Source organism: Falco rusticolus, chromosome 10, assembly GCF_015220075.1.
Source record: "Falco rusticolus isolate bFalRus1 chromosome 10, bFalRus1.pri, whole genome shotgun sequence".
NCBI classification, from domain to species: Eukaryota; Metazoa; Chordata; class Aves; order Falconiformes; family Falconidae; genus Falco; species Falco rusticolus.
In genome coordinates, this window is record NC_051196.1 from 7,496,050 (window position 1) to 7,511,052 (window position 15,003).

The 15,003-nt window shown below is 51.8% G+C and overlaps 1 protein-coding gene across 4 annotated transcripts in view; it reads right to left on the minus strand.

Moving 5' to 3' along the window:
- Nucleotides 1–7,687: 7,687 nt before the first annotated feature.
- The window catches only part of LMO1 (LIM domain only 1), a 68,575-nt gene continuing 61,259 nt past the window's right edge, over nucleotides 7,688–15,003 (minus strand). For all 4 annotated transcript variants that reach the window (XM_037403334.1, XM_037403333.1, XM_037403332.1 and 1 more), the window contains 2 exons: nucleotides 12,887–13,012; nucleotides 7,688–8,136 (listed from right to left, as the gene is read on the minus strand). In XM_037403334.1, coding sequence (XP_037259231.1) covers nucleotides 8,031–8,136; nucleotides 12,887–13,012 — 232 coding nt within the window. In that variant the 3' untranslated portion in view covers nucleotides 7,688–8,030. The remainder of the gene's footprint in view (nucleotides 8,137–12,886; nucleotides 13,013–15,003) is intronic.

Sequence of the window (15,003 nt, forward strand, 5' to 3'; positions counted from 1 at the left end):
GGGCTCCTGCTGCTGCATGGTGCCTGCTACCGATGCAAGGCACATCGCTGCACCTCTGGGCGGTGTTTGGCACAAAGTTAAAGATCGTAATTCAAAAAAATTAATTATGACAAAGATACGATCTTTTCAGAAAACCAGACTGCAAACAGAAGTCCTGCCCTTCTGAACCTGAGCGTTACAGGGGTTACTTCGGTTAAATAACAGACTTACTGAAAAACCATGCTTACAGACTGGTGGTAAACAGCAGCACGGTCTCTGTGGCTGGCTCATGTGCCCAAATACACGGTGGTGCTGCTGCACGGCTGTACGTCTGCCCTCGTCCCCAGCAGCCCGCTGTGAGCAGGGTCAGTTCTCCCCTTTCTACACCTGCTGCCGGTAGACAGGGACAGGGGCACCTTGGCGGTGTTTTGGCCACCCCACTACCCTTGAGTCACCAACTGGAGGCCACAGCTGGAGTAGTCACAGTGGTGGTAGGACCTGAAGCTGAGGGGAGAAGATGATCCGTCAGCTTTGGGGTGGGTGCCACCACTGGCTGTTTGTGGAGGGTGGTGACACATTTCTGAGCACCATTGATGGCCACCCTATTGCCACCAAGAGGCTACATGTCACTCCACTGGGATAGACGGGGATGGCAAATGGCATAGGGAAGCATTTTAAGGGTGAAAAAAGCCAGGTGAGCTGCAGAAGGAGAGGCAGACTGGAGGGAATCTCTGCCTCGGCGCTTCCACCACAGGCAGGCACCCGCTGCTGGGATGTGCACGGAGCTGCAGGATAAGCCCCAGAGTGAGATGCTGGTTTTTATTAAATAAAAACATTATTTTCTACAGTTTCTACAGGGATGTCAAGATCTTTAAGTAAATACCTGATTCTATTTAATAATAATAATATAGCTATTCCCAAGGTCATTTTCTTAGTAAAATTGCCCATAAAAGCTTGGTTTGCATTAGTAACATTTCTTTCCAGGGGTATTACTAGTGAGGGCTAAAACGAGCAGCAATCCCCGTCTCCCTGCCCACAGGCAGCCGGTGGGCACTGCCTGCCATCCCAGCAGCACCGGCCAGACAGCCTGCACCGGGACAAGTCATTTGCCTGCGTGGTCCTGCTTCGGCACGGCTGTGGTGCTGCTTCGGCACGGCTGTGGTGCTGCTTCGGCACGGCTTCGCAATAAGAAAAGGTGCAAGCCACGTGTATTTTGCAGTGGCAAGAAATGAAAGGAGTGACCCAACAACTTTGTGCTCTTCTCAAAATAAATCTCTCTTATTTATCGAAATGTTCATGCCAAGAAGCTCTGGGACTTTGGCTTCAAGTGGCCAGCCAGCAGCAGAGCCTGGGTGCGTCTCTGCACTGCTGCGGGGTGTGCAAGGTGAGCGGGGCCGGGCTGCAGCCCGCAGCTGAGCGGCCACGCTGCGCCCACACGCTGCGCCCACACGCTCCAGCTGCTCAGCACCAGCCAGCACTGAGGGGCCACGATCCATGGGGGTCTCATACCTGGTATCTCCATGGGGGATCTCCAGTGCCTGAGGGATGCTCAGCACTGCCCTGGGCTGTGGGGACATCACCTAGCAGGCACCAACAGAAAAGAGACGGGGGTGATGGCGATGCGTGCCCCAGCCTCGCTGCAGACATGCAGGCAGCAGGGCAGCCACGGCAGGGCTGGCTGCAGAGTTTTGGAGGGTGCCTCTTTGGCACGTGCTGTCTCCACCACCCTGCCACCCCTGCCCAGGCAGAAAGGCATCGCACTGGGTCTGATGGGGCTCACGATGAAACACTGACGTGGCTGGGGGGCAACTCCAACAGCCCCCAAATTTCCACAAGCCCATCTGTTGGAGTCTCCCAGCGGCAAACCTGAGGCCAGGTCGCCGGACCGGGCCAGTGTGCCTCCTCTCACCGGGGCGCCTTTATTTCACAGCACACCCAAAGCCACTCACCCAGCCCAGCCCCCACCCTTTCCCCTCCATCACCTGGGGGGAAAAACTGCCCATGGCTTAAAGAGGATACATGTGTGTGTACCTGGGCCTGAGTCACACCTCTCCTCCAACATCTGACCTGCTGGTACTTGTCCCCACGTGTTGAGCTGTGGGTGCTGCAGGCAGGTGGGAGCAGAGCTGGCACTGTGCACCCGTGCGGGAGCCCCTGGCTTCGGTGCTCCACTGCTCACACAGGCAAAGAGTGAGCTTTTATGCCTGAGGTGGAGGGAGGGATGGCCATCCAGGATGATGGACAAGTGGTGCAGCAGCGACTTAAATCGTCTGCCCGCTGGGGAGGTTTTGCTGGGATAGCTGTGGAAGCCCGCATCAGCCTTAAAGCCACGGGGCTGTGGTCAGTGCAATGTATTTATATTCATGTTATTGTTAGTTACTTCTATTTATACTAATGTTTACATTTCTTCTGAGATGTTTCAGGGTGCTTTTGTGGCAAAATTGATCTCTGGTGTCACCCTCCAATAGCTCACAGTAATCTACCACTATTTGGTTCTTTCATCCACAGCTGATCCCCGGCTTCGATCCACCTTTTTGGCTCCTGCTGCTTCTCCAGCACCAAGCCCTGCTCTTGGCTCAGCTCCTCCTCCTCCTCCTCCTCCTCCAGCCCTGCTTTCTCTCAGCCCTGCACTAAAAACCTTCTTCAGTGTCACGAGGCAGCTGCCCTGCCAGAGCCATCCTTGGCATCCGTCAGCGTTTTGCTATTGAAACCAGAGGAAGACGGGCAGGCGGATGGAGTCAGTCAGTTCCTGTAAGCTGTGGTACCTCCATCCAGGTTGCAAAGCCAGGCTCCCCCCGAAGCTGGTGCCTCTAGCAGGGGCTCAGCCCTGCCCCAGAGGGTGCCTGGGGATTGCCTTGCCCTGGGGGCTGGTTCTCACTGTGGATGGAGAGCAGAGGGGTGCGCGCCCCCACTCCCCCTCGCTGGGGCAATTCCAACAGGGCTCAGCTGGAGGGATGAGTGCCAGCAGCTGGAGTGACCTGATGAGCTGGGGTGCAGTGGGACTGGCAGCTGGGGACCAGCCCCATGTCTCAGTGGCCTTCCCTAGCAAAATACTTCCAACCTCCCTCTCTGCTAAAAATCCCATTTTTGTTTGAGAAGCTGACATCTGGGATGTGGGGACACAGCGGGCGAGGGGATGGGGTGAGAGGCATCACCCCCCTGCCATCCCTTCCTTTTGGAAATAATATCACAGCCTGAGGGCAGGCAGCTCCGCACTCACTGGCGGGTGCCGCGGACCTGGAGTGGTGGAAAGCCAGCACCCCGTAAACAGGGACAGGGCGCAGCAGTGCAGCACACAGGGAGCTCATCAAGGATTCAGCCAGAAACTAACACTTGCAAAAGCCATCTCCATCAACGCTGCATCCCCTAACCCAGGGAGGACTAGCCCCAGGCACCAAGTCACTGATGTCACCTTCTGCCACCGCGGGGCCTCCCCAGCCCTGTCCCACCACCCCTCCCAGCCCTGCAGCCAGCACAACTCCGTGTGGCTGCTGGAAGAGAGCCTCCCCGTCGGGGAACCTTCCCGTTGGAGAGCTGCCGAGGACTGGGGCATTCAGGGAAGTGGCTTTTAAGCAATTGCTTGGAGGGCTTTGCACATGGTCCCCCCACCCCAGCAATGTGAAGGTGAGGCGCAAGGCTGCCGCCGTGCTGGCAGACGGACCTTGGCGAGTCCCTGGCGTGCAGCAGGGGCTGGCGTGGGAGCACCCCCTAAAAGCCTGAGGAACCTGTTGATGTTGCAAGCGTCTGCCGCTGTGCCCATATGTCTGCTGATTTCCATACTAAAGACATTTACTGTATATGTTTGCCACAAGGGAAAACTACTGTCTACGACTCAGCAATATTCCTGGAAGAGCAGCGGCGGTATCTGTGCTGTTCTGAATATTGCATTTCCAGGACCTGCTCGATGGCTTTCGAAACCCGCCTTCCAGCTCCCCACATCCCCCCCCAGCCAATTAGTGAAAATGCCTGGTCGGGGCGATGTCCCCCCACCGCGCCAACAGCCTTGCGCGAGACGGCGTGAGCCATCCCTTCTTGGCGCTGGGAAGCACAGTTCGCGAGCCAGTGACAGAGGGATGAAATGCGAATACAGCATTTCTTGTAAAGCAAATTAAGCTAACAACGAGGTAACAAACCGCTGTTAATATTAGATTAACTTGTTTGGCAAGATATGAAATCGGGCGAGCTGGATTGTCGATAGCGGAGTGCTCAATAGCGCTAATGCTGCTCAGGGAAGTATAACATCCCTCTGAAAGACAGAGGCACACACCAAAAAAAAATAAATTTAAGACTGGAGAAAGAGCCAGGATCTGTGCGGCAATTACACCAGCATTAAAGATGAATGGAGAAGCTTCAGATTTTGATTGCCTTTAAATACTGGTTTGGGTTTAATCTCAAAATCAAATTGTGCTGTGATCAGCCATTAGCCCCAACTGCAAAAAAAAAAAAAAAAAAAAAGAGAGAGGAAACGATCCTAGATTTTAGCATTTGTAGTATGAACCTAAAATACCGCTTTGATCTAAGATAAGAAGGCAAATGGCCGATAATTCAGAAGTTAAAGCGAGTTGCGTGCGGTTGGCAGCCGGCAGCGGCTGGGCTGACTTTGGGAACACTGGAGACTTGGGCAGAAGGGTCATGGGCAGCCGTGTCCTCAACGCAGGGACGGAGGCACAAGCTTAAATGTCATACTATATGCCAGTGGTCACTAAACTGATTAAGCAGTGGTTATCTTTAGCAGTAAAAAGGCTATCTGCTAATACTAAATGATTAGAGTCTAAAATGCCATTTACTCTGCTCTGATTCCTTGAATGAATATTTATGCCAAGTGATGACTATAACACCATCAAAAGGTTTCCGTGCTCTGCTCTGCAGAGTGGAAGTGATTATTCAACAGCAGGTCTGCACTCCAGCACTTGTTTCTATTAAGCAAATTTGCAGCGTTCAGACAAAAAAATCATGATTGCATAGCCCTCCTGGGATTTTTATTTTTAAAGAAATCCCACTTCCAACGCTCTCTGGGCCATGGACTGTAGCAGGTGGGCCTTGTCCGCTGTGCAGACACAGAAAAGAGGGATACTGATGCTGCACAATTTCTCCCTTGTCATTTATTTTTTTAAAATATAAGACAACTGGGTATTTGCTGCATCCTATTCAACAGCAAGAAGCCGTATCCTGCCCCCGGCTTTCCTCCCACCCTCCCAGCTGCCAGCCGGGGCTTTTGCCTGAAACAGGGTTGTGAAATTCCTCGTTAGGTGGCAGGAATCGGATCTACAGCCCCAGTGACAAACCAAGAGGGCTGCCCATCAGACGTGCAGCCCCGGCACGCCAGCGGGAGAGCGCGGCCTGTGTTTCACAGCAAGGGCAAGTGCAGGGAGGCAACAAGGCTCCATCGCATGCAAGTCATGGCCGGGGGTGCAGCTAACCCCCCCGCCTGCCCCGGGCAGAAGGGTGCTCTGGCAAGGTGTGAGCAGCCCCGCGGGAGAGCTCCGCTGACCTGAGCATACCGAGGAGCTGCTGGCACCCAAGCGGCACGCTGCTGCACCACGCAGGTGGCAGCCGCCCAGGACAGACCTGACCATAGCTGTTTCCACTTCCTGGTCATTTTGTCCCATGTACCAGTCCATCACCAGTTTTTACCTCCGAGTTCCTGAGCTATCTTCTGCTCCATCACTCTGCTGGGTTTGCTGACTCTACCTGATGTGTTGCCACAGCCCCAAACCCCCCCACCAATGCACCCGTCTCCCCAGAGGTCCCCCAAGGGACCCTGACACGGCTCACACCAGACGAGTGCCATTATTCATCCAATGGCACAGTGGGGTTTCCCGCACAAGCAACCCCCTCCTCCAGCATGCTCCTCTCCGGGGTGACATTTCTGTGGCTTTCCCAAGCACGTACGGGAGATCTGGCAGCTGTGGAGCCATTAGCTGGCATTAGCCAAGTAGCACCGAAAAGTTACTCTTTCCTCCTCCTTTCCTTCTAAAGTAAGGAGACCACCTAAGCCAAGAAAAAAAATGCTTTCTAGAAGGTATAAGTAGCATTTCCCAAAGGACTTAATTTCTAAACCGGTACCAAAACTCTCCTAAGAATCTGAATTAAATCTGAATAACACCCCCCACCCAGCTTGTTTGGAGCGGGGTTTTGGTTTTGGTTGGGTTTTACTGCTCCCATCCTCACCATGGGACAACAGCCATGCACTGCCAGTTCTGTGTTGAATTACAGGCAGGGGGGAGCCATCACCCACCACCCTGGGGCACAGGCAGAGGCAGCGACCCTCTGGCAGCACATTTCAAAGCAAGGAATCAAAACGTTTGGGCAACAAGCTGCTCCTTCCATTGCAATAGCCTCTATAAACAGAGCATCAACTCTACAGTTTCTTAAAAGACACCCCCCCTCCCCCCAACCGCAAAAGGCACTAAAATGGAATAGCAATTAAACCGCCACATATCTATCCATAGGCAGCTATAGGTGGCTTTTTAATTGCAATACCATTTTTATGGGAATGAAAGAGGACGGGGCCACATACATTATAATGGATCTCCCAACCTATAAAGTCGGTTTACGAAGAAAAATCACTTAATCAATCCACGTGCCTGAGGTAGCTTCAGATGACAGGTAACATTTTGAAGCGTACCAAGTGTCTAGTGATGGTTGGCTTCTGTTTAGCCATTATTCAACACAGATGTACATAAAAGCGTTTCATGCAACAGGCAGAGCAGCATCAAGATGCACTGCACTACGGTGCCTGCAGTTCAGAGAACACATGCGCGACCCAGGACCAGTAACCGATTAAGTCACGTCAGAAAAAAAAGTACTCAGTGTCTATCAGAGGAAAGGTGTGTGTGTGGGAATCTAAGAAAAAGCAAGATGACAAAATAAATAGAATTGCAGCCATCCTTTACAGCTACTGGTGCACTGTATTAAAGTGACACTCGCCATACAAAGAAGTGTGTTTGGTACAGTCCAGTGGGTTGCATGTGAATTGCATAACCTTGAAAATCCCCGCACAAAGCATCACAGCACGAACACAGTTCGGAGCTTTTCTAAGGGAGATGCTTCAAATCCGATCACTTTATTACGTGGGAGGTCAAAGCACCTGGCACTGAGTAAGCAAAAAAAGGCTGTGAAAAGGGATGCTGCAGCCGCAGCCAGTCACATTTGAACCCTGACATCGGCTCAGACCTGGACAAGCGATGCCCACAGGAAAGCCCCACTGCCTATGGAAGCTGTGCAATTAGTATTCTGATCAACGCCTGGCACCCGCTGGCAGGGCTGGGGGGAGCTGGTTCCTCGCAGCCCAGACTGGGGACACCACATCACCGGCCAACAAGCACCCTGGCCATGGCAGAGCTCTGTCTAAACGCACAGAGGTGAAAAGCCGGATGCCTCCCAGCCAGCAACCCAGTCGCACGGTGGCCTTGGTGGGACCCAGCCAGCCACCGAGGGTTCCCAGCCACCACCCGCTCACGGCTCAGTCCCTCCCATTGTACAGCACAGCAGGTTTTTGGATGCAAGTCTCTGCACGGTTCAAGCGGAGAGGTCTAACTCTGCAGCAGCATTTCTTCCCCCTGTTTGTGTGTGTGTGTGAACTCCTGCCTCTGCTTTTATCCATGCGGTTTCCAGGGATCTGTGCATGTATTTCTACTAGTCTGCTCAACATCAAGCACAGGAAACACAGGCTTTAACCACGTGGGGAACAAACCACAACTAAAGATGACCAGGAAACATTCATAATTTTTAATTCACACCAGTAATAAAATTGCATTACATTTTTCATAAAATAAATGTTCCAGTTTATATACAGAAAACAGACTGTACAGAGCCCTCCCCCAGACCCCAAAAACTCACAAACATACAGGCAATGCAGTGCTCAGCTAAGCAGGCACAACTGTACATCTAAAATTGTAACTGCTTTGTGTTGGGGGGGAAAGTACTACAATGTATATAGTCCTCTCTGGACCAAGAATTAAAAAAATATTGCAGGCAAGCTGACAGGCACCCCCGCTGCTCACGCGGCCGAGCGCCCATCCCACAGTGCTTCAGCGAAGCAGGGTTTGTTATTGAACCTGGGACTCGAAGCTCCCATTCAGCTGCCCTTCCTCATAGTCCATCTGACACAAGATCATGTTGTTCTTCAGGAAAAATTTGTCTCCCACACAGAATCTGGAAGATAAAAAGAATTCATGGGTGTAAATATGAACAGAACTTAGAGCAGGAAGGGGGCTGCTGGGGTCTGAAGGCAGCTCCGGGGACCAGTTTGATTTCCAGCTCTGCCGGTGGGTGGGACCTGGGGAAAGCCCTGGTGCTTCTCCCCCACTGCCCTTCCCTGCACACGTGCGGGGGTTTTGCCCTCCCTTTGCCCAGCACCGCGGGGCTCAGCACCCCGCACATGGAGCCGGTCCCGGTCCCTGCACATCCCACGCCAGCAGCGGGCGGAGGCCGGGAGCCGTTAAGGGATTTGTCCCTGCGTTCGAGAGGTGTCAGCCCTACAACCGGGAAATCAAACGGGCGATATTACACGGAGACTATTTGAAGTTTCTGCTGGTATCCGCATTTCCATGGATCCCTCGGGTGAGGCAGTATTTACACTAATTTCCAGGCAAGGACTGGCTATTAAGTCCTTCCTCATCCCCTTGTGTACAGTGCTACACAATAAATAGAAATTTCCTGGTGGCTGGACTCCTAACCTTTATCTTCATTGAGCGAAGGGCGCTGCTCTCTATATACCATGTAAATTGTTCTGTTTGTCTTGAAGTTGACAGAGAGGCTTGTGGTATTTAACAATTTTATTTGACCATTAAGGTCAAAAAAGTTCCATATATAACATCTGAGAGGTGTGAATTGACAGCCAATAGTTTCTTTGCTGTGCCTGCTTGCTCAAGAATCAAAGCTAATCTTGACTTCTTAAGATAACAAATAATGCTCTTTCCACCCAACTGGGAGGTTGGGTTTTGCCCATCACACTAGCGGGGCAGCCACAGACCGGAGCACGGGGCTGCGCCCCTGCCCCAAGCGCCAAGCCTGAGCTCAGCCCCCGGCCCTGAAAGCAGAGGCACCCTGGCCACCGCCGAGAGGCAGCTCTCAACCAAGAGGAATGGGTGGGTACCAGCTTCTGGCAGGATGAATATTCACTGGGCTTTGAAAGGAGATCAGCAGAGATGAACCCATCCTCAGGAGACCTAGCAGACCCCAAATGCCCGTTCCCTCTGCTCCCAGGCAGAGCTTCAGGCAGGGACATTGCCTACTCCTTTTCTAAAATGCTTTCTAGATTTGATTTAACTCTGGCAGCTTCAGGTAGAGCATCTCCATAAAACCAAATATTCTCTGCTACAAGAACAGGACTGATCATTTTAGAGCTCCTTTAGAGGTCCAACATGGGCACAAGTTTTCTCCAACCAGACACCTGCAAATAAACTGATCAATTTGTCAGGTTGGTACAGAGAGAACTGGGTGCTGGTTCTCGCTTTATATGGTTTCACTCAAGACCTGCCGTCTTCCTCCCTCTGTAGCACATGCTTTAGTAGTTCTGAAATTCAACCTTCTTTTGTATATTAAAAAGCTAAAAATTAATCTCAATTTAAATTAACAGCTTTTATGCTAAAAACTATACTGCACACACTCTCCTTAACACCACCTTCCCACCAGCAGGTTTACTCGCTGTAAGTAACAGACACAGCTGCTTGCTTTTTTTTGCTATTTATCACTACCTTAAGTACAATATAAATCTCCAGGAAGAGAAATGCAAAAATTAATCTTGCCAGCAGCATCCTCAACAGCTGCCTCTCACCAAACCTGGTTCGGGTCTAGAGGAGCCAAAGGAGGCGCTGGAGAACTGGGGAGTTGGGGCATGTGTGTGTATGAGCACGTGGGAACTAAAATGCAGAGCAGGGGTACCCTGAGACCCTGTGAAAGAGAAGGCTGGATTCACTGGAAAGGCGACTATTTCTTTCTGCCTGCCAGTCCTGCAAATCCAGCAGTAAACTGGGATCTCTTCAGCTGATGCCTCACCACTAGGGACAGAGGATTGAACAGGGCAACTTCAGACCCAGCCTCAAGCATCCCAGCCCGCAGCAATCTTCAGAGCAAGCTGTGGGACCGTGCCACCGGCCCCCATGCTCTGAGCAGGTCTGTCACTTCTGGCCAGTTGAGCGCCAGCCGGCAGCAGCAGGCAACAGGCACTGAACCTACCCTGCCGTTTCTATAGAGTGATTTTCCTCTAAGCAGAACCACATTTTAGACAACGGCAACACAAGTAGCTGGATTTCCTGCAAGCCATGACCTATTCGCCAGTTACAGCAGCGACCAACTTTTGTTCAGTATTATGACAAGCAGCGTCAACCTTACAACAGTTTAAAGCACGGTAGGCTGAGTGGCATTGTGGGACTTGCTGCAAACCTGATGTTTTGGAGAATGAAGCTAATGAAAACACTGCACACTGGTAAAAGTATTAGAGATTTTGCTCTGATGGATTTAACACTCTGCAGAGAGTCTAGCTATAGAAGGGCAAGTAAGCTGGAAGAGAACTAGAGAAAGGTCATCATCATAAAATCTTTTCATAGCTGAAGAACAAGGTGGGGTTTCTGATTCAGAGCTAGTTTTGGCATCCACCTCTGCGATTTTGACTTTCGGGTTATTTCAACTCACTGGTCTCGGTTCAGCTTCCAGTGCTGTCTGTTACAGGAGCACTTCCATTCTGCCCTTTGGGGCCAAAATCTCTATAGAGGATAAGTCATAACATTTCATAGCCTTCTGATCTCAGCCCAAAATAACAATCTACGCGTAGCTCTGTGCTGCCTACTCTGCCCAGATTTCAGAAGAACTCAGCTCGTCCCTAACTGGGCAACCCCCTTGAGTGTCAAAGCGTGAATCTGCTACAAGGGGGCGATTACCTGCGCTTCCCTGCCAGGCAGTGACAGCACGTGGAGGTTATTATAAGGGCAGAGCAAGGCTCACTTCGCGCTGCCAACAGGAACAGCGTTGGCAATCGCAGAAGGGAGAGGGGGAGAGAGGTGCTTTGGATCCTTTGTAGTAAAGGGTGAAATCTAAAAGAAATATCCTGAGAATGAAAACTGGGCAGCACTAGGCTTTTCCAGGAGAGAAGCTAGGGTAAAGTAGGGGTTTGATGACAAATACTCATCCTACAGACTCCAAAGCCAACCCAACACTCCTGCCTGTGCAGCCCAGAGCCGGGACTTGCCTCCGCCAGAAGGGCCATTGCAGGTGCTGGAGCCTGAGTACTGGCGTGGCCTCCGGAGCACCCCTCTCCCGCCTGGCCTCCATCAGCAGGCTGCAGAAAGCCGAGCCTGAGGCTGAGCCTGGCAGCCCCTGCAACGCTCCTGAGCCTGGAGACAAACCCCACAACAACCAGCGATGACCACTGGGTGAAGAGATACCGTCCTGGGGAGAGAACGCATTAGTTCTGCAGACAGTCACCACGCTGCTGAGAGGGCATCACGGCTGTTGCAGGAACATGTTCAAGAGTGGCAAAACAAGACTGGGCAACTGAAAGATGTAGCGTGGCTTCCAGAAAGGAGCCCAGGGCCAGGAGCCACTAGATGTCACTGCCGCCCCGGCACTGCCACCGCACCGGTGGATGCCGCCAATATTAATAGGAGTTTTCTACCTCAAACAAACACCGTCTCTGCCTTCAACGATGTGAGTGAGTAAAGCCACCCAAGCTACAAATGGCTCGCCCCATTCTCCGCTTCCATAGCCCGGCACCAACCAGCCGCAACCCCATTCATCCCCATGAACTAAGCTGCCATCAGAGGTCACGGAAGGAGAACCAGACCCCAGTTCGCATGGTCTTGTAAGTTCAGTGGGAAAGATGGCAGGGCTTTGCATTCACACACGTGCCACATACGGCTCGTTAGAGATCTCACTGTGATTCTTGTTCTAGGACAAGCAATGAATCTTTAAGTCGGGCTTTTAGCTCGACTTTTAGAGGATCAGGTTCTCCATCTTCCCATGAGTTTTTTCATCTCTCTCACACCTGCACAAGGGATGAAGCATTGCCTCCTAGTTTCATCTTTGGGAAACACAACCACAAGTCCAGAACAGGAACCCCAGCCCTCGAGCCCTGGGCAGTCACTACTACCCAACTATACCAGCAGTGAGAACAACAAGCACTTTCAGGCCTGTCTTGGACAAGGATAGCTGGATGTGTCAGAAGGTGACATTGTATCATGTCTGGTTCTGTGGGCTTCCATTCTGCCAACAAGGACCAACAAACAGGGTGCTGGGAAGGTTTTCCACAGCCCTCCCCAAACTCAGCTGGCTACAGGTAGCCCCATTGAAAACTTTGTGTGGGACCCTTTATTATAGCCCTTGATGTGCATTTTCCTCTGGGTAAAAGCCAGCAGAAATACACAAGCCCCACTCAAAATCTCACCACCAAGATCCCCTGTTAATTACACAACTAAAGGGATTTGTTCCTAGTGTTGGAAAGGGCTTATCTAGAGTATTTTTCCCCTTCTTGTCCCTCCTCTTTCTCCTTCTTCTTTGCCATTCCCAGTTTTGAGCCTGTCAGAAACCCAGTTTAAGCAAAACAACGTCAGTTTGCCAGAGGAGGTCCATTCTCCATCGTCTATGTTCTGCAAAGAGGGTAGATCCTGAAGGGACGCTGAAGCAGTTTGTTTTATTCAGCAGCAGCTGTGCTGTGTACAACCGTGGCCAGATCTGCAGTCTGTGTGCTCCCCCTCGACCCTCGAACTCCCACCAGCCCCACGGGGATTTGCAGTAAAGGGGCTACAGGTACTCACATGCATCCCCCAGGTCAGCCTAATAAGCCAGCCCAAGCCACACCAGCAGGCTGTGAGCCCCAGACAGGTAGCGCGGAACAAACCTGTCCACTGTTTTGCAGACAAAGGTATAAATTAGTTTGTGTTTGTGTGTATAATAACTGCGTCCTCACCGCTGGTTGCAGAGCTGACAGGCAAAGCAGTCCAAATGGTAAACATTATCTCTGGCCCTCATCACCATCTCAAAGGCAGGGATCAGTTTACTGCAGGCAGCACAATTCCCGGTGGTACCAAAGAGCCTGCCAAAGAAGCACAATCATTAGAAGCCATTTTAATTAAATGGTGGAAGGACTAATTAAGTGTAATTAGCAGTATCAAATACTGTATTGCACCAATAAATAGAAGTTGCAGTCTCCATTTCGCTGACCAACCAGTGTGCGGGAACTTGGGATAAAACTGCCTGGTGAGCAGGCTCCGATTGTCGAGAAGAAACTTCATTTGGTTTGTGAGCCTAGGGCTAATTTGCTGTCTAATGGAGAAAAGCATTAAACACTTAGAGCACTATTTTGGGGCTCACAAAATTTCAGTCAAAAGCTACCTGCCTCTCCGCAGTGGTAGGGGAGGTGCTCAGAGCCGCCCGTCCTCTGCGTGCGCTCGCCCCAGCCGCGCTTGGCCGCAGCCTAACGGGGGGATAAGCTGGCAGCCTCTTGCAACAAGACGCTGAAGACCTGCAAACTTTGCCAACCCTGGCAGGCAACGTTATAATGTAGCTCGGGAAGAACCTCACTCACCTGCTGTTTAAACCTAAAAAGCACGATTTCTCTTGCAATGAGTACACCAGCATTTTGCAAGGCATCTCAGAGTGCCAGCCCTCCTCCCTGGCTGGTCCCCCCTCCTCCCACCTCCATGTCCCTCCCGGGAGCCAGCTAAGCCCTTCCACCGTGGCCCGAACAGCATGCTCAGCCGTTCCACTTCAGCTCCCCGCTCCTCGAGGACAGCCCTTCAGCACTGGAAGCTTTGCCATTTTCATCTTGGCTTTCACTATCTGTCTCCCCAGATGTCTGCTGCTGTTACAGCTCCCGCTGGGGGACTCAACCAAGGCTGCAGCATCCCTCCCCCAGCCCCCTTCTCCAAGATGCCCCTGCAGACCCCTGTGAACCCCATGGGCAGCATGCCACTGCAGCGTTACAGCCACGGGAACCAACTGGGCCTCGAATCAACAGGACGACAAAACCAAGTTTCACCCAAGACCGGGGTCAATATGCACACAGTTAGTTACTTTGCTTTGGAGATGATAAAAACGGTATTCTGGGGGCGACGAGCCTCAAGACGTACGGTTCCTGCTGACCATTAGCTCTGTGCGTGCAACGCGTCGCTGCCCGCAGACGGATTTGGGCTCACAGTTTGTTTCAAGCCATTGGTTCTGGCTGATTCCCCACCACATAGATGAGAAGCATCAGGAAAATCTATAACCAATTTCTAAACCTGCAATTTGCCAAGCTAATCAATACTAATTATTACTGGCCAGTAATTGTGAATTAAAACACCCAGCAATGTTACAGAAACCTCCACACAGCTCTCCCACCCTCCCACAGCGCCATGCTCCCAAAGACAGAAAAGGTTACCCTTACTTTTCATTAGGAGTGGTATCAGTGATCTTTCATTAGGCTCGGCTGGAAAACCCCAAGACTCCCTAGGAAGAAACAGCACTACCTTTTCCCTGCAAGCTAAACTACGCAAACCAAACAGAAACATTTGTGCAAGACAGAAAAACTGCAAAGGGACTACCAAAACGTCTGCCCCTCCGGCTCCGTCACACGAGGGCTGAAAGGCAGAGCAAAACCCCAGCTATATGGTTTGCACTGGCAAACTCGGACCACGTAACCAGTAATGGGGTGGCCCCGTTCTGCCTGCAAGCTGCCCCCAGCTTGCTCCTGCGTGCAGGCAGGAAGAGGAGGCAGCTGAGCACGGTGCCTGGCTGCCCAACGCCAGCAGACCCGACTGGAAAAATGTGGCACTGAGAAGTGTACAGGTCTCCACCCTGAAATGCCCTGGCTCTCACGCAGCACCTGCTCGCAAATCACGCCGTTAACGCAGACATCCCTCTCTCCCTCTCTCCCCCAGTGTAGCTGCCCCCTTCTACGGTACTTCACTTGGGCACAGCAAAACCTGACAGCTTTCGCTGGGGTTTTGCTATGTTTGGTAAACCCAGGCATCTGGTTTTAGAGTACCCAAGTCACAGCAAACTCAAAAAATGAGTCCAATACGTTCGGCAGGGAAACTGGGAGGT